Consider the following 19051-nt stretch of genomic DNA (forward strand, 5'->3'; position numbering starts at 1 on the left):
AGTGCATATCGACCCCTTTGTGAAGTCGGTGCCATCGTCGAACCTGAGCAACATTTCCTTATCATTGTCAGGAATTCCCTCAAGTACGTCAGGGACGTTGGAGCACCATTTCCGAATTGGGAACCTTCCCAGAGCCAATAACTGTGATGTCTGCTTCATCTTTTCGCGCACTTCCTCTACAGATCCTCCTCCAGTCATCAAATCGTCGACATAGAAATTGGAAGTCAACACTTCCGAACCAATGGGAAATGCAGTCTTCTCTTCTTCGGCCAATTGGAGCATGGAACGAATTGCAAGATAGGAAGCCTGTTTGGTTCCATATGTCGAACTTGAACGCCTTTACATCCTCCATAAGATGCACTGCAGGTAATTGTCTGGCTCAGATACTCAGACACACCTGTACATCTCGCAAATTTCACCAGTCAATGAGTAACGTACGGACATTGTACATTTTATGTAACAGCTTTGGCTGGATAGTAGGCCCCGCCATTAGGACCGCGTTTAAAGAAAAACCTGTAGATGTTGTGGCAGATCCAACGAAGACGACCCGCAATTTGGTGGTAGTGCTGTCCTCCTTAAACACGCAATGATGCGGTAGGAAAAAGCGACAACGACTGAGCAGTTCTGATTCCACCAACGACATATGATTAAGCACTTGGTACTCCCTAATGAAAGATGAGTACTGAGCTTTCAGCTGCGGACGACGCGCCAAATTCCGCACCAAGTTGAGGAAGCGCCGATATGCTTGCGTGTATGAGTCGCCCAAGAAATCCAAATTTTTCTTTTCTCCAGCTTCACGGCGAACTCTCTAGATGACTGGCGCGAGAAATTTGCTTTTAAGTGCTCTTCACAATCGATATCCTCCTGCTTGACCATCACCATCTTCAGTGGAACTTTCAACCTCCCAGAAATGCCTTAGTAACAGTTCCACTTGATCGAGAGACTCCTGCCTGGCGTCAGATGAGGCCTGAGCCCCAAGTAAGGCTGTCCTACGTGTTTGCTGGCCACCTCCTGAAACCACCCATCCAAGGAGAGTCTTCTGAAGCGATGGCAAGCCAACATCCAATTTGATTTGGCCAATGCACAGCAGTTCGAAGAATAGGGTAGCCCCAATGAGAAGGTCAATACGCTGTGGCTTGAAGAACTGCGGATCTGCCAATGATAAATTCGGCGGAATTTTCCAACCAGAAACGTCAACTGAAAAGCTGGGCTGCTGCTCGGTGATTGTAGGAGCTACCAACGCGACGAAACTGGTACTGTAGTCAGAGGCTTGGGACTGCAAGTTGAGTCCCACAGTATAGCCCTCCGATACAAAACTGGAATCCCCAAGACCCGATACTGCGGCCGACGACATGGTCTTTTTTAGTCTAAGTTGTTGGGCGAGGCTGGAGGTTATAAGGTGCATTTGTGATCCGGAGTCCAAGAGTGCCCGACATGGTACGAGCGATCCAGCACGATCCCTCAGCAGAACAACTGCAGTGGCTAAGAGAACAACATCCCTGCATGGTCCATAAATAAAATATTAGATGCGTAGCACATCTTGAAATGACTTAAGCCCTTAAGCCCAAACTTTAGAAGGGTTTCCTTGTTGGCCTCTGGGACATCCTGAAGCACTTCTACAGAGCTCGAGCACTACTTTCTCAAACGAAAATTACCACGACCAAGGAGTTGTGTGGTTTTATGCATGACCTTCCGCACTTCTTCAACGGAATCGCCTCCTGATATCATGTCATCAACATAGAAGTCCCGCAAAACGACTTTCGAGCCTAATGGGTACGACGAAGACTCATCCATGGCGAGTTGTTGCATTGCACGAATGGCCAAAAATGAAGCAGGCTTGGATGTCATCTTTGGTTAGTCACGCCACAAGATACACTGTCACAGAGAATCTGGCTCTGCCACGCGCACACATCGGAACATCTTAAAAATTTTTCCGGTAATTCCAATGTACGGAAAGGCACTAGAGTGGTGAAGAGCTTCACCTGTATTGTGAGCCCTGACATCAGGAGCTCATTTAACGAGAATCCAGACGACGTCACTGCTGAGCCATCGAACACGACCCTTAACTGTGTGGACGAACTCTCCTCTTTCAATACGCAATGGTGCGGCAAGAAGTATTTACACTCATATACTTGCGAGCTAGGCACGGACGACATATGCTTGAGGTCCAAATATTTCTTAATGAATGCTGAGTATTGCTCCTTAACCTTTGGATTTCGACTAAACTTGCGCTCAAGAATCTCAAATCGCCTCTTGGCTTGCAAATATGAATTGCCTAACAGACCTACATCACGCTTCATCGGCAGATGATCAGAGAACTTTTTTTTTTGTCCAATACTAATTAAATTTATTAACAAAAAATAAAATACCAAAACCATTCAAATTTTTTTAGGCAGAAAATATATCAATAAAAAATAAAACATAATTAAAATTAAAAATAAATAAATAAATATAAAAATATAATATAATCTATCTATATATATAAAAGAAAGTCGTGTTTGTTACAACACTTATAACTCGAGAACGGCTGGACTGATTGCCATGGTTTTTGATTTGTTGGATTTGTTTCCGTCCCGAATAGCAGAATACATCTTAAAAACAATGAAAACTCGATATGTGTAATGAATAGATGCATTTCAATAGATGCTGATTTGTTTATTACACATATCGAGTTTTCATTGTTTTTCTTTCTCCATGTCAAACATTTGTTGTCCAATCCTGTCAAATAGTCAAATTCCCGAAAATAATACCTAAGATTTATTCTACAGTAAAAACATAAAATCATCGGAAAGGAACGGAATTTAGGGAATAAAAAATCAGTTTGGTGGTTTTATGCGAGTGCACATTTTAATAACAATGCCGCGTCCTAGAAGATCTAATCTTTCCCAGCGAAGCATTAATGCAATTAGGCAACGGAATATCGCGAGTCAATTATCTGATGGAGAACGAGAACACGAGAACAGCGCCGTGTTAGTATGGAGCAAAGAAGGGCCTTAATTCGTGCTTCTCAAACACAAGAGCGAAGAGAGGCAGCCCGTGAAACGGCTAGGTTAGAAAGGAGAAATCGTCGAGCTTATCGTACAGATGAACAGAGGAATAATCTTCGAAGTGCAAGAAGAAATGGTTCAAGTATTGATTTGAATCGAGCAGCGTTTCTGTATGATTGCACCATCGACTACAGCTTGCATCGTTTAGTTTGCATTGGTCCAATGGACGTTGTTTTCCAGCATTGTGGAGCATTGAAGTTTGCTGGTGAAACGCCTGGTTTGTGCTGCCTTAGTGGTAAAGTGAAATTGCCATTATTGGTCCCGCCACCAGAGCCATTGTGCTCCCTGCTTTATGGCGAAACACTAGAATCACGACATTTTCTAGCGAACACTCAAAAATACAATGTCTGTTTCCAAATGACTTCATTTGGGGCCGAAATTATCGAAGAACACGGATATAATCCGACATTTAAGGTAATTTACGTTAAAAACTTTATTTTCTATCATTGTAAAAAAAAATCTGGAATGTAGTTTTGTTTCTGTTTTTTTTTCTAAAAAAAAAGGGTTTTTTTTTTTTAATTTTCCAAATTCAAGCCCCAATTTCCCTCCCTTTTTTTTCTTTCCACCCCTACAAAAAACACCCCAACCAATTTTCCCAAATTTTTCCCCCCCCGCAAAACAAAAAACCCCCCCCCCCCCCCCCCAACAACCCACCCCCCCCAAAAACCCCCCCCCCCCCCCCCCCCCACCCACCCCTCCCCCACCCCTTCCCCCCGCCCCTCTTCTCCCCCCCCCCCCCCCCCCCCCAACCATTAAAAACTTTAAAAAAAAACACAAAACCAACCCCAAACCCCCCCCCCACACCCCCACCCACCCCCCCAACCCCCAACCACCCCCCCCCCCATTTTTTTTTTTTGACAAACCCCCTATTCTTCCTTCTCCCCCCCCCCCCCCCCACCACCCCCCAACAACAAACAAACCCCCCCCCCCCCCCCCCCCCCCCCCCTCCCCCCCCCCCCTTTTCTCTTCTTACAAATCCTTATTTTTTTTTATTATTATATTTTTTTTTTTTTTTTTTTTTTTTTTTTTTTTTTTTTTTTTTTTTTTTTTTTTTTTTTTTTTTTTTTTTTTTTTTTTTTTTTTAATTTATTTTTTTTATTTTTTATTTTTTCTCTACCCCTTTCCCTTTTTTTCTACCTTTTTTTTTTTTTTTTTTTTTTTTTTTTTTTCTTCTTTAAAATTTTTCTCTACAATTTTTCCCCTTTTTTCTTTTTTTTTTTTTTTTTTTTTTTTTTTTTTTTTTTTTCTTTTCTTCTTTTTCTTCCTCTCTCTTTCCTTTCTCTTTTTCCCTTACCCCTTCCCCCCCCCCCCCCCCCCCCCCCTTCTTTCTTTTTTTTTTTCTTTTTTCTTTTTTCCTCTTTCCCCTTTCCCCTTTCCCCCTACCACAAAAAAACAACCACCAAATTTCTCTCTATTCCCCTTTTCCCCCCCCCTTTCCCCCCCCCCCCCCCCCCCCCCCCCCCCCTTCTCTCCCTCCTTTTTCCCCCCCTCCTCTTTTTTTTTTTTTTTTTTTTTTCCCCTTTTTTTTTTTATTTTTTTTTTTTTTTTTCCCCCCCCCCCCCCCCCCCCCCCCCCCCCCTGAATTACATTGTTAAGCAACACGTCTTTGGGAATACTCGATGCTGGATGTATTCAATCGAATGGCAAAAACGAGGCCTACTGCATGCGCACATTCTGATTTGGTTAGTCGAAAGAATTCGGCCAGATCAAATAGATGACATCATATGTGCGGAGATTCCTGCTCCTGAAACCGATCCAACCGAACCTATATGATGTTGTAGTCACGAATATGATTCATGGACCTTGTGGCACTATCAACCGACAATCACCGTGCATGGTCGACGGAAAGTGTTCCAAACGGTATCCACGAAAATTGACGGCAGAGACCATTACAGGCAACGATGGTTATCCATTGTATCGGCGTCGATCACCCGATGATAATGGTAGAACTATCACAACTAAAGTGAAAGGAAACGATTTCCAAAACATTCAAAGCACATTGTAATGTTGAGTATTGCAATTCGGTCAAGTCAATTAAATACATTTGCAAATATGTCACGAAAGGGAGCGACATGGCGGTTTTTGGTATCCAAACATCCAAAACAACGATGAAATCACGCGCTATCAAGTTGGTAGATATGTGAACTGCAATGAAGCAATTTGGCGTAATTTGAACGTCATCTCACTGTTTTACATTTGGGGGCGCATCTAGAGAACGGTCAGAGAGTATATTACACAGCGTCGAATGCTGCTCAACGTGCCGAAACACCTCCAGCGACAACACTGACCAGTTTCTTTGCGATTTGTCAAAGCGATCCGTTCGCACGAACTTTGCTTTACTCAGAAATGCCACGTTATTACACTTGGAACGCTACATCGAAGAAATTTCAACGTCGGAAGCAAGGCCATGCAGTTCCTGGTCATTCAGATATGCGTTCTACTGATGCTCTTGGTCGTATTTACACAGTTCATCCGAAGAATGATGAATGTTTCTATTTGCGGTTGTTGCTGGTACATGTTCGAGGGCCAACATCATTTGAATCACTACGAACTGTTAATGGTATTGTGTGCCCCACATTTCGTGCAGCATGTCAAGAGCTAAATTTGCTTGAAAACGATACTCATTGGGACACGACAATCGCTGAAGCAATTATTTCTGCATCTCCAAGTCAGATACGCACATTATTTGCTATCATCATTTCGACATGCTTCCCATCGAACCCACGTGACCTGTGGAACAAATACAAAGATAACATGTCAGAAGATATTTTACATCGAATTCGCGTCAGCTCAAGAAATTCCGATCTTGAGGTGAATGAGGAGATCCATAACCAGACTTTGCTCTTGATCGAAGATATGTGTTACCTCATGTGCGGCAGTTTGTTAGTTAGGTTAGGAATGCCAGCGCCAGATCGCGGAATGAATGACGCATTTAATAGAGAATTGGAACGTGAACGTGAATATTATCCACATCAACTAATCCAATCAGTTCAAACGAATGTACCTCTGTTGAATCCTAAGCAGAGGGAAGTCTATGATACACTGATTAATGCAATTGATGATGGAAATGGCGGCTTATTTTTTTTGGATGCCCCCGGTGGAACTGGGAAGACATTCCTCATGTCATTGATTTTGGCCACTGTACGTGCGAGATCCGAAATTGCGGTAGCAATTGCTTCTTCTGGAATAGCGGCCACATTGTTAGACGGATGCCGTACGGCTCACTCAGCGTTAAAATTGCCATTAAACCTTCAAACTACTGAACAACCGACATGTAACATTTCGAAACACTCCGCAATGGCCAAAGTTTTAGTAGCATCAAAAATCATCATATGGGACGAATGCACAATGGCGCACAAACGCGCATTGGAAGCACTAGACCGAACATTAAAAGATCTGCGATTTGACTCGAAATGTTTTGGTGGTGCTATGATTTTATTATCTGGCGATTTCCGACAAACACTTCCAGTCATTCCAAGATCTACTGCTGCCGACGAAATAAACGCTTCCCTCAAAGCATCAAATCTGTGGCGATATGTAAAGAAACTTCAACTGTCTGTAAATATGAGAAATGCATTGTAGAACGATCTATCTGCTGATGATTTCTCGAAGCAATTGCTGACTATCGGTAATGGCCGTGTTCCTGTTGACAAATCGAGTGGTTTGATTTCATTTCCTCCAAATTTTTGCAATTTCGTATCATCAAAAGACGAGCTTATCAACTTAAATGGTTAAGTGAGCGAGCAATTTTGGCCGCTAAAAATAAAGATGTAGATGACCTCAATATTATAATTCAAAATCAAATCGTAGGTACTCTGTTTTCATTCAAATCTATCGACTGTGTAACAAACGAAGAAGAAGCCACTAATTATCCAACTGAATTTTTAAACTCCCTGGATGTGCCTGGTTTACCACCGCACAATTTAAAACTTAAAGTTGGCTCGGTAGTCATCATGCTTAGAAATTTAAACCAACCAAAACTGTGTAATGGAACGCGTTTGGTGATAAGAAAACTGATGAGCAATGTTATTCACGCGTCGATACTTAAAGGAAAATTTAAAGATGAGGAAGTTCTTATTCCAAGGATTCCGATGATCCCAACGGATATGCCATTTGAGTTTAAACGAATTCAATTCCCGATTCGTCTTACCTTCGCCATGACGATCAACAAATCACAGGGCCAATCCTTGACTATTTGTGGCCTCAATCTAGAAAATGCATGTTTTTCTCATGGTCAATTGTACGTGGCATGCTCACGTGTAGGCAAACCATCCGCTTTATTTGTTCTTGCGCCTGACCAAAAAACAAAGAATGTCGTTTACCACAAAGTGCTTGAATGAAAATCCTATTAATGAATTAATCCGAGTTTTATTTATTTTTTCCCAATCTGCACAACATAGTTTTCAATCATTTTTTTCTGACATGAGTTTGAAGTACTTAATTATAATTTTTTATTTTTATTCTCATTCTGTATGTATGTTTTCATCATCATTCATCATAATAAAATACTTTTTTGTTTCTATCTATATAAATATATTATTTTGTATCATTGTTTTACGTTCATCAAAGCCTAAATTAGTTCAGCTAAAAAGTAACACGACATTCATTGACTGTTAGGCGGTACGAAGTTTGCCGGGTCAGCTAGTATATAATAAATAAAAATATAATAATAATATGTGTTATAGTATCTGTGTGTTTACATCTAGGCGGAAACAATTAAAGGGGAGTGGGGGAAAGACTACTGTGGACCCTTCTACTACAAGACCGATGTACGCAACAAGGCCCCACAGAAGTCTTACATATCGGTGTTTATTTGCTTCGCCACCACGCCAGTATGGCTGGAGCTGGTAAAGGATCTGACGACAGCTTCGTTCCTGGCTGCCCTCAAACGTTTTACGGCCACAAGAGGCATGCCAAGATGCATTTGGTCAGCCAATGCGACCAACTTCGTTGGCTGAGGAGCTAAAGTGTCTGTTCTTGAGCCAGAAGCACATCGATGACGTTCATGCGCACTGCCTGAATAGTGGCTTCGATTCGCGTTTCATCCCACCTTGATCCCCGCACTTTGGCGGACTTTGGGATGTTGCTGTCAAAATGACTAAGCTGCACCTGTATACTTCAGTCGGAAAGGGCATCCCTGGTTTCGAAGAGCTTCGGACCTTAGTATGCCAAATACAGGGAATAATCAATTCCCGCCTTTTTGTCCCCCTTTCAGGGACCCAGATGATATTGGCGTCCTCACTCCGGCGTCCTCTCATTGGTCGACCCCTTGCATCGTTTCCGGAGCCGGACCTATCGTCGCTAAGCTACAGACGGCTGGATCGTTGGCAACACGTCACCCGCACTCAGCAGATGTTCTAGAGAAGGTGGAGCGAGGAGTACTTAACTCTGCTTCAAAGGCGCTCGAAATGGCGGTCCGTGGAGCCGTCCGTCAAGGTCAACGACATCGTTTGCATCAAGGACGAAGGGCTGCCTCCATTGAAGTGCCCGCTAGCTCGAATCGTCGACGTCATCCCTGACGTACCAAAAAAATCAATACCGGGCAATCCTCAAAAAAGATGGAGAATGGTAGTTGATTATAGGGACATTAACAAAAAACTTATAGCCAATAAATTCCCACTACCCAGAATAGATGATATTTTGGATCAATTGGGAAGATCAAAGTATTTCTCTTGTTTGGATTTAACATCAGGTTTCCAACAAATTGAACTAGAGAAACATTCAAGAAATGTCACATCGATTACAGCAGACAACGGTACATATAGATTCAAAACATTTCCCTACGGCCTCAAAATTGCGCCAAACTCATTCCAAATTATCGCCAGCACAAGCATTCCTCTACATGGGCGACTTGGTCGTAATAGGATGTTCCGAAGAGCACATGGTAAAAAAAAATACTGCAGAAAATACAATCTAAAGTTACAAAGTTTTTCAGTCATCACGGAACTTATTTGGGTCATAAGTGCACAGACAAGGGAATATTGCTAGATGACACCAAGCTCGTATTAATTCAAAACTACCCAGCACCAACATCAGCAGACGAAACAAAAATATATGTTGCATTTTTTAACTACTATAGAAGATTTATTCCAGACTTTGCGTAACATGCTCGCAATCTAACAAGATTAAATAAGAGCGAGAAGGAACGTGTGAGTTGCCTCTGGGGACGCGACTCTACTTAGACTTAATCTTATGATTTTTTAGAATTTTTAAAATTAAAAAAAAAAAATTTACATATTACGTGTAGATGTTATCTACATCTACAATGTATATTCTTCATCTAACATGTAGATTCTACATGTACCAATTAGATTCTACATCTCCACGGGTTGCTCGCGCACTGAACGCGGCTCGCTCTGTGCGAGCGAGAAAGAGAATGAGTAGGGTGTCTCTGGTTGTGGTGGCGGGGGAAGCAACTGAAAATGAAATTTCTTCATTCTGGCTTAATTCTCTACTATAAATTTGTAGAAAAAAATCTGTGTGCAAGCGGCTATCTCCGCAACGCGTGCACCAAATTGCATGCTGTTTTTTTTTAAATGATAGCGAGAGAATGTGACCTGGTTTGCACAAACAAATTTGAACTTTTTTATAAATAGGTTCCTCAAGAATTAAAAATGAATAAAAAATATCGTAAGCTTTGTCCAAAAGTGTGTGTTTGAACGCCTATTTCATTTCATTTCTCCGCAACGCGTGCACCAGAGTATGCGGCATTCTTTCTTTACAAAAATTTTCACTTTTCTATAAATAGGTTCCACAAAAATTAATAAAAAAAAACGAGAAGGAACGTGTGAGTCGCTTCTGGGGATGCGACACTACTTATACCCGTACTCAGTCAGTATATACATTTTTGAGCTTATGAGTTTTTAGAATTTAAAAATAAAAAAAAAAACTTTTTTTGCCACATCTGTTATCTACATCTACAATGTATATTCCACATCTAACATGTAGATTGTACATGTACCATTTAGATTCTACATCTCCTCCGGTGGGGGTTGCTCGCGCACTGAACGCGGCAGAGTGTGCGAGCGAGAAAGAGAATCAGTAGCGTCAGCAGCGCTGGAGAAGGAGAGGGAACCAACAGAAAATTAATTTCTTCATTCTGGCTATAATTATGATCCGATCTAGTTCAGATTCGGCAATCTGGTAGATATGGGCATTCTCTAAGATACTGCATAAAGATGCCAAGCCCCAAAAAGGCAGCCAGAATCGGTGACAAGAAGCCTAATGCAAAATGTCAGACGTTTCAATGCACAAACAGTTGACGAAGTGGCAATAGTCATAGTTGGTGAGCAATTTAATAATCGTGATATTGTGCTTCATCGTAGAAATGAACAACTTGAACGTGTATCCGAGACTCATCGCTGTTATACATCGCTGTTATACAATATCCCATGTTGTTTTGGAGCGGACAAGATGGCTATAACTTCAACATTAAAATGATAAATCCAGTAAACGGTCGAGAAGGAACAAAGAAAGTTAGTGCTATGAATTATTAAGCATACAGGCTGCAGATACGGCAAAATCAAGACAACCACATATTGAGGTGTAGAGCACTTTTCCACCAGTATATTGTTGACATGTATGCAAAAATTGAATCGGAACGGTTAAATTTTCTTCGAATCAACCAAGCCAAATTACGTTCCGAAGTTAACAACGATGGTAATGCACAAAACGTTGGAACTATGATAATATTACCGTCATCGTATGTTGGAAGTCCACGTCATATGTTTGAGTACGCGCAAGATGCGATGTCATACGTTCGCCGTTACGGTCGACCAGACCTCTTCATCACCTTCACGTGTAATCCGCAATGGGAAGAAATCTCGGAATTATTGTTTGTTGGCCAAACATCGAAAGATCGCCATGATATTTTAGCACGTGTTTTTAGACAAAAATTGAAATCACTCATGGATTTAATTGTCAAACACGGTGCATTTGGGTCTGTTCAATGTTGGATGTATTCAATTGAATGGCAGAAACGAGGTTTGCCTCATGGGCATATTTTAATTTGGCTGATTGAAAACATAAGGCCGAATCAAATTGACGATGTGATTTCGGCAGAAATTCCAGATCCGACAGTGGATTCTGAATTGTTTGAAGTGGTCACCAAAAATATGATTCACGGTCCATGTGGTGCGTTGAATTTGAATTCACCCTGTATGGTTGAAGGGAACTGCTCCAAACGTTTTCCAACAAATTTGGTCTCCGATACAGTGACGGGCAACGATGGATATCCCGAATATCGGCGTCGATCAACTGAAGATAATGGCCATTCGGTAACTTTGAGAGTTAAAAATCAAGATTTGGAGATTGATAATCGTTGGGTTGTGCCATATTCACCGTTATTATCTAAGATTTATAAAGCGCACATAAACGTAGAGGTCTGCAATTCAGTTCAATCTATTAAATACATTTGCAAATACATCAACAACTGCAGTGATATGGCTGTTTTTGGAGCAGTTGCTAATGTTACCGATGAAATCACTCAATTTCAAATGGGCAGATACATCAGTTCAAATGAAGCAGTATGGCGCATATTATAATTCCCGATCCAACTGTAGTTCATTTAGCTGTACATCTTGAAAACGGTCAACGCGTTTTTTTCACACCCGGAAATGCAATGCGAAGAGCTGCGCAACCACCAGCAACAACTCTACCTGCATTTTTTTCGTTGTGTCAAGCAGATGATTTTTCGAAAACATTGCTATACGCCGAAGTACCCGAATATTATACGTGGAATAATTCGTCAAAAGTTTTTCAAAGGCGAAGACGCGGAAAAGCCGTTCATGGTCAGCCAGTATTGTTTCACTCAGATGCGAAAGGACGAATTTATACAGTTCATCCTAACAAGCAAGAGTGTTATTATTTGCGATTGTTGCTAATAAATGTTCGTGGACCAACATCATTTGAATCTTTGCGAACTGTTGATGAAGAATTGTGTGGGACGTATCGCGAAGCATGCGAACGATTGAATATGCTTGAGAATGACATGCATTGGGATCTTACACCTGAAGATGCATCATTGTCATCAAGTCCACATCAAATTCGGACACTTTTCGCAATTATTATAGCCACGTGCATTCCAGCAAAGCCAATTGAATTGTGGCAAAAACATCAAAATCATTTGTCAGAGGATTTTTTACATCGATTGCGCCGTCAAACGGGTGATATAAACATGGACTATACGCCGGAAATTTACAACGAAGCATTGATTGCTATTGAAGACCTTTGCTTGATTATGGCAAGCAAAGCATTAGCTGAATTAGGTATGACAGCGCCTAATCGTGATATACACGACATTTTCAACAAAGAACTGGAGCGTGAACAGCAGTATGATCGTGCCGAGCTTAATGCGTTTGTGCAAAACAATGAGCCACGGTTAAATATCAACCAAAGAACGGTTTACGACCAAATATTGCGAGCTTTCGAAAAACAACATGGTGGACTGTTCTTTTTGGATGCAGCTGGAGGTACCGGAAAAACGTTTGTCATTTCGATTATTTTGGCTACCATTCGAGCACAAGGTAGAATCGCATTGGCTTTGGCTTCATCTGGCATCGCTGCCACATTATTGGATGGTGGTCGTACGGCGCACTCTGCCCTTAAGTTGCCCTTGAATATGAAGGCTGACGATAATCCTACATGCAACATTTCAAAAATATCTGCAATAGCGAGAGTGCTGCAGCAATGCTCTCTTATTGTATGGGATGTGTCTACTATGGCCAACAAGAAGTCACTGGAAGAACTTAATCGTACGTTGAAAGATATTCGTGGAGATAATCGATTGTTTGGTGGTGCATTGATATTGTTAGCAGGTGATTTCAGACAAACATTGCCTGTAGTCAAACTAGGAACTTCTGCTGATGAAATTAATGCGTGTTTGAAAACATCTAATTTGTGGCGCTCTGTGAAAACACTTCGATTGACTACAAATGTACGTGTTCAATTGCAAAACGATGCTTCAGCAGATTTTTTTTCCAGACAACTGTTAGACATTGGTAATGGCATACTTATCATTTTTTAATTTCGATGAATTCCTAAACATTAAATTCATTTAACAAGCAGCGAAGCGCGCGGGTCTGCTAATTATGTAATAAAATGTAATTTGTATAATTTTTTTTAATTTTCTAAAATTCTAAAAAATCAGAAGCTCAAAAATGTATATACTAACTGAGTACGAGTATAAGTAGAGTCGCGTCCCCAGAAGCGACACGTGCCTTCTCGTTTTTTATGGTTTAGTTTTTTTTTTTAATTTTTTTAAAATCTCGTGATTTTTTAATGTTTTATTGTTTCAGAGGCAGTGCTTTTATTTTTCACATAACTTAAGTATATTATATCTGGTTGCATAGAACTTTGCAGATCTGAAAAGCTGACAAATACAGCTATAAATCGTGCCGTGACACTTTGTAACTGCAGTTTAACGCCTTTAAGATATTAAGCTTTCAAATTCAAATTTCATAATTTTCTTGCGGTATTTTTTTTCCCGAAATTTCGACTTTAAAAACTCTGGAAAAGTCGGAAAAAAAAATCCTTGGCATGCATTTTTATTTTTAGATAGACGCATTAATTAAGCGTCGTTTAAGCTATTTGTTCGGTCAAACTCTTAATTTCATAATATAATAAATTAATCACTTAAATGACCCTCGCGTTGTAGTACCGTACGCTCATTCTTACTCTTTTTGTTACCCTCTTACATTAAATTTGTAATTGAATTCACCACATTAGAAGCCCGCTTATGCTTAGTGCTCATGCACTTAGAAACCGAATAAATAGTTATTGGCTAGTACTCAACTGAACCCTTTCTACTTTCGCATTATTCTTGGATTACAGCAAATTTCTTCGCATCGAGTATAATTAACTCACTGGAAATTGACACACCCCCATCCTTGAACAACTATATTGAGGAAAACGCTCCTCGATCAAACATTTTGGCGCCCAACGTGGGGCTCGTGTGGTAATTCTGTGAACAATTAAATTACTCGCATTTATGTATATTCCATCAAACAGTTTCGTCGGTACATAATTTGCAAGTGCAACAACTAAACTTTCGTTTCGTCTCGCAGTTGCCATCGAAATTGCTGCAAATCATATCAGAAGCTAAGTGATCGATCGCTGGTTCATTAACCTCTCGCTGGGCTCTCGCCATTCTCGCTTAATTCTATCATTCGCTTATCACCCAAATCGCATTTAACTGCGCTTGGCCTCTCGTTTCGTTTGCATTGCTTCTACCTGCTTTGGTCTATCGGTCAACGCAGTTATCTATCTCTTCGAATTTCTCCGCTTCACTTTCGCTTTCGTTGCCGTCGTTGGAATTTTCGCTTACTCTCTGGACTGGAATTGCGCTCAACCCTTTTTGTTTTGCCGCCGTCGCTCGGTTCTAAATTTGTTCTCTTGCTGCTGCTGCTGATTTGGAGCGCCAACGGAGCAATATAAAGCGCAATATTTCTCGTACCAAATCTGTGGTGGAAGGCAAATCGGAAAACCCAATTTGTAATGATGAGCTTCGCTATCGCTTGAGCATCTTGGAAACGTATTTCAAGAAAATTCTAAACGTTCAATCTGATATCGAGGATCTTAGTCCGAACGATGAAGGACGTGCGGACTTGGAAGATACCTACATAGCAATAAAGCTATCCATAAAGGAAAAACTAGGAGGAGATCTGAACGCTAGCATATTGACGCCGGATGACCAGTGCGGTCATCTTTGCCGAGGTTGTCGCTGCCTACGTTTGACGGCACTTATGCGAATTATAAGAATTTCATAAATTCGTTCGATCAACTTATTGTGCGTGAGTCTGGACTGTCTAACATAGAAAGGTTTAATTATTTGCTGACCTGCCTAAAGGGGCCGGCGTTAGACACAGTTCAGCATTCCAGGTTACCAGCGAAAACTATCCGAAGGCTCTAGAAAAACTCAAAGAACGTTATGATAATTCTACTCTTATTTTTCTAGAAGAAATCGAGTCATTGTTTGCATTACAACCTGTGGAAATGGCAAACAGTCAGCAGCTTCGTAGTTTAGTGGATAAAACCTCCGCTATCTTCAGCTCTTTGGAATCCATCGGCAAACCTGAGAATATTGCTCAAGCTATGCTCATATATATCGTTATGGAGAAGTGTGATCAGCCAACTCGGATTAAGTGGAAAGAATCTCTGGACTAAAAGACTCTGCCGACCTGGCTAAAATGCACACAGCTGTTGGAACGCCACTGTCAGTTTCTCCATTCATCTGGAACCTTGGCTGGTACTTCGTCGCAACGAAAGGCTGAAACCAATAAGTCTAATCGTTATTCAAATCACCATACAACCTCATCGTTTGCCATTACTAATTCGTCTTGTACCCTCTGTTCTAGTTCTGGTCATAAAATTACGAACTGTTCGCAGTTCAAGGCTATGAACAGCAATCAACGATTCGATAATGTGAAACGCCTTAGTCTCTGCATCAATTGTCTTGGAAACGGCCATAGAGTGGCATAATGCTCATCGACTCATCGTTCCCGTACCTGTAATCGGACTCATCATTCAACAATCGTCAGCAGGACAAACCTCAACTCCACCACAAGAAACACAATCATCGCTACCCTTCTGGCCAACTACTGCTCGTCAGTCTCAACAAGCAGCGTCTCATTCGCACATGGAAGCAGCAGCAGAGGATCAGATACTGTTAGCGACAGCGATGGTATTGGTCAAGGATGCCTCAGGTGAATACAAACTTGGTAGAGCATTGCTTGATTCGTGTTCTCAGGTTACTTCTATTGAGTCGCGCACATCTGGCTATCAGCTAACTCCCCAGTTCGGAATAACCTCTCACATTGCCTACCAGCCAGATAGTGAGATCGACATATCAAATTGGATCCTACCTGCCAATACTCCACTGGCAGATGAATCGTTCTTTAGTTCGAAGCGCATTGATTTTTTATTGGGAACCGAAGCCTTCTATGGAGCTCTTGCTGTTGGCCTGATTCGCATTGGTCCCAATCATCCCACGTTGCAGAAGACTCTGTTCGGTTGCGTTGTTGCTGGGAGGTACCAGCGCCAACAGAATATACAGGCATCGTTGTGCTTGGTGACTGTAGAAGAGTCGATCAACAAGAACTTACAGCAGTTATGGATGGTTGACTCAATCGGCGATTCAAGAGCTAAAATTCTCACAACTTATCGTCGCTGTGAGGAACTCTGTACGGATACAACACAGAAGGATGCCAGTGGGCGAATTGTCGTGCGTTTGTCATTCCAAGAAGACCCAAACTGTCTTGGAAATTCAGTCGATACAGCTCGTAATCGATTTTTTGCCATTGAGAGACGTCTTGCTCGTTTACCGGAGATTCGCTCACAATATCTATCGTTTATGCAGGAATATAAAAGTCTTGGTCACATGTCCATAGTACCGAAGCCAAACTTGGAGGAACCACATTAATATATTCCTCACCATTTCATTCTCAAGCCAAGCAGCACCTCGACGAAGCTCAGAGTCGTATTTGACGCTTCTTGCCGTACAACATTGCAGAAGTCACTTAACAATCATCTTTTAGTCGGTCCGACCATTCAGGATGAGTTTTACCTGCAATTGCTACGATTCCGAATGCATAGGTTCGGCATCACTGCTGACGTCACTAAGATGTATAGACAGGTGCTTGTGGGGGAGAAGGATAGAAAGTTCCAGTATATTTTGTGGCGAACGTCCCCAAACGCCGAGGTTCAAACCTATCAACTCAATACCGTAACATATGGGACCGCCTCCGCCCCATACCTCGCAACTCGTAGTTTGCATCACTTGGCGGATGATTGTAAGGATAAGTGGCCCTTAGAAACTGCGGCTGTTAAAAAGGCGTTTTATGTTGATGATCTGCTGGGAGCTGATCAAATAGAAACTCTTCTCAAACTCAAAACAGAAATCACAGCTACCCTTGCTTATGGTCAGTTTCCCTTATGCAAATGGCATTCCAATCATCCAGGCGTGATGGAAGATGACACTATTAAGAGAACTAAACACATCAGAGAATGAGAGTAGTAGCACACTCGGCGTAACGTGGCATCAACAAATTGATGTATTTAGCTTTACCTTTACCAAGGAAATCTTTGCCACCAAATCGAACAATTCTATCCACTGCATCATCGTTATTCGATCCAATCGGTCTGCTGTCGCCTCTAGTCATCGTCGCTAAGATTATTCTTCAGGAGTTGTGGCTGTTAAAGCTGGATTGGGACGAGTCTATTCCGCAAATTCTAAGCAATGCATGGAGCAACTGTTTGGAGTCATTGAATTCACTCTCGTCACTATCGGTACCGCGGATTTGTTTGCAGCCCAGGACTATTCAACTTTATGGATTTTGCGACGCCTCGATTCAAGCATACGGCTGCTGTATTTATGTGCGCAGTGAGAATCCGCTAGGACAGGTTGCAGTGAAATTTTTTACGTCTAAGTCGAGAGTAGCACCAGTGAAGAAACAGTCTCTTTCGAAGCTTGAACTGTCCAGCGAACATTTGCTGTCTCAGCTTTTCTACAAAATCAAGAATATATTCTCTGAACACAACATCACTTCATATTTTTGGAGCGACTCACGGCTCGTATTGCATTGGCTGCATCAACACTCAATCACTTTATCGACCTTTGTTGGGAATAGGGTTTCTGACATTCAGGAGATGACGTCTGGTGGGAAGTGGCGCCACGTACCAGCATATCAAAATCCAGCTGATCTTCTGTCGCGAGGCTGCAACGCTAGTGAGCTTATCAAATCGACATGGTTTTCTGGTCCCTTATTTCTGCTGGAAGATTCGTTGAAATGGCCCACCAGCAGTAAACAGCTTGTTATTGACATGGACGTGGTCAACTCGGAGAAGCGGAAAAAATTGTTCACCGCGGTACAGGAGAAAAATTATATCCTCGAGATAGTCGATAATGTCAGCTCGTACAGTCATAGTCTTCGTCTCATTGCCTGGATGGTAAGGTTCATAAGGAGATGTCGGAAGCAATCGACGCCTACCACATCCTCACCGACACCAGATGAGCTTCGTTTTGCATCGCACTGCCTTATTTGGAACATTCAACAAACTCATTTCACAGAAGATATTCGTTTACTTCAGATGCAAAAACCATTGAAGAGCAGCTGAAGTTTCTTACTCCCTTTTTAGAACTCGTAAATGTATTCGAGCTCGTCAAGGTTGGTGGACGATTGAAATATTCACACCTACCAGACGATCAAAAACATCCGTTGCTGCTGCCTAGCCAGTCTAAACTTGTTTGGAATTATATTCGTCACTTGCATATTCGCAACTATCACGCTGGACCTTAGGCCTTAGTCGCTCTCATTCGTTTGGAATACTGGATCGTTAACGCCAGAGACTTGTCACGTCGAATTGTCCGCTCCTGTGTACACTGTGTTCGCTACAGACCAAAGCTGCTACACCAACTTATGGGTTCATTACCACCGTCTCGACTCTCTCCTGCCCGACCGTTTGAACGCTGTGGAGTGGATTTTTGTGGACCCATTAATACCTACCTACGGATTCGAGGAAAGGCGTTCTTGAATGCATTGAAACGGATGGGAGGTCGTCGCAAGTTTCCGGCAGACATTTTCTGCGATAATGCCACTAATTTTGTCGGGGCATCAAATCAACTGCTTTAACTCAAAAGGTTTATGTTCAAAAAGGAGACCCAAGATGAAATTTATAAATTTTGCGCCACAGATTTTACTAATTTCCACTTTATTCCTCCCAGGGCACCTCACTTCGGAGGCCTTTGGGAAGCGGCCGTCAAGAGTGCGAAGGGACTCTTGAATCGAACATTGTCAAGGTTTACGTTTGAAGAACTGAGCACCGTCGTAGTGGAGATAGAAGCGATCCTTAACTCGCGCCCGATATCGCCACTCTCGTCAGACCCGAACGACTTCAACGCTCTTACGGCTGGTCAGCTCTTGGTTGGCGAATCATTGCGTTCGTTGCCTGAGAGGTCCCTCGAAAACGTCAAGTTGTCAAATTTGGACCGCTACGACATGATCACCGCC

At 41.9% G+C, this 19051-nt stretch overlaps 1 protein-coding gene across 1 annotated transcript; it reads right to left on the minus strand.

Annotated features, from left to right (window-relative positions):
• Positions 1 to 847: 847 nt before the first annotated feature.
• On the minus strand, positions 848 to 1354 carry LOC121404355. The gene has a single exon (XM_041593671.1). The coding sequence runs from the start codon at positions 1352 to 1354 to the stop codon at positions 848 to 850; it is 507 nt and encodes a 168-aa protein (XP_041449605.1).
• Between the last annotated feature and the right edge of the window lie 17697 nt (positions 1355 to 19051).

The sequence above is a fragment of the Drosophila obscura genome, unplaced genomic scaffold, assembly GCF_018151105.1.
Source record: "Drosophila obscura isolate BZ-5 IFL unplaced genomic scaffold, ASM1815110v1 contig_193, whole genome shotgun sequence".
Taxonomy (NCBI): Eukaryota; Metazoa; Arthropoda; class Insecta; order Diptera; family Drosophilidae; genus Drosophila; species Drosophila obscura.

Bases quoted from the DNA above. Each gene is read 5' to 3' on its own strand.
- LOC121404355 (XM_041593671.1), bottom strand. From the start codon at position 1,354: ATGTCGTCGGCCGCAGTATCGGGTCTTGGGGATTCCAGTTTTGTATCG.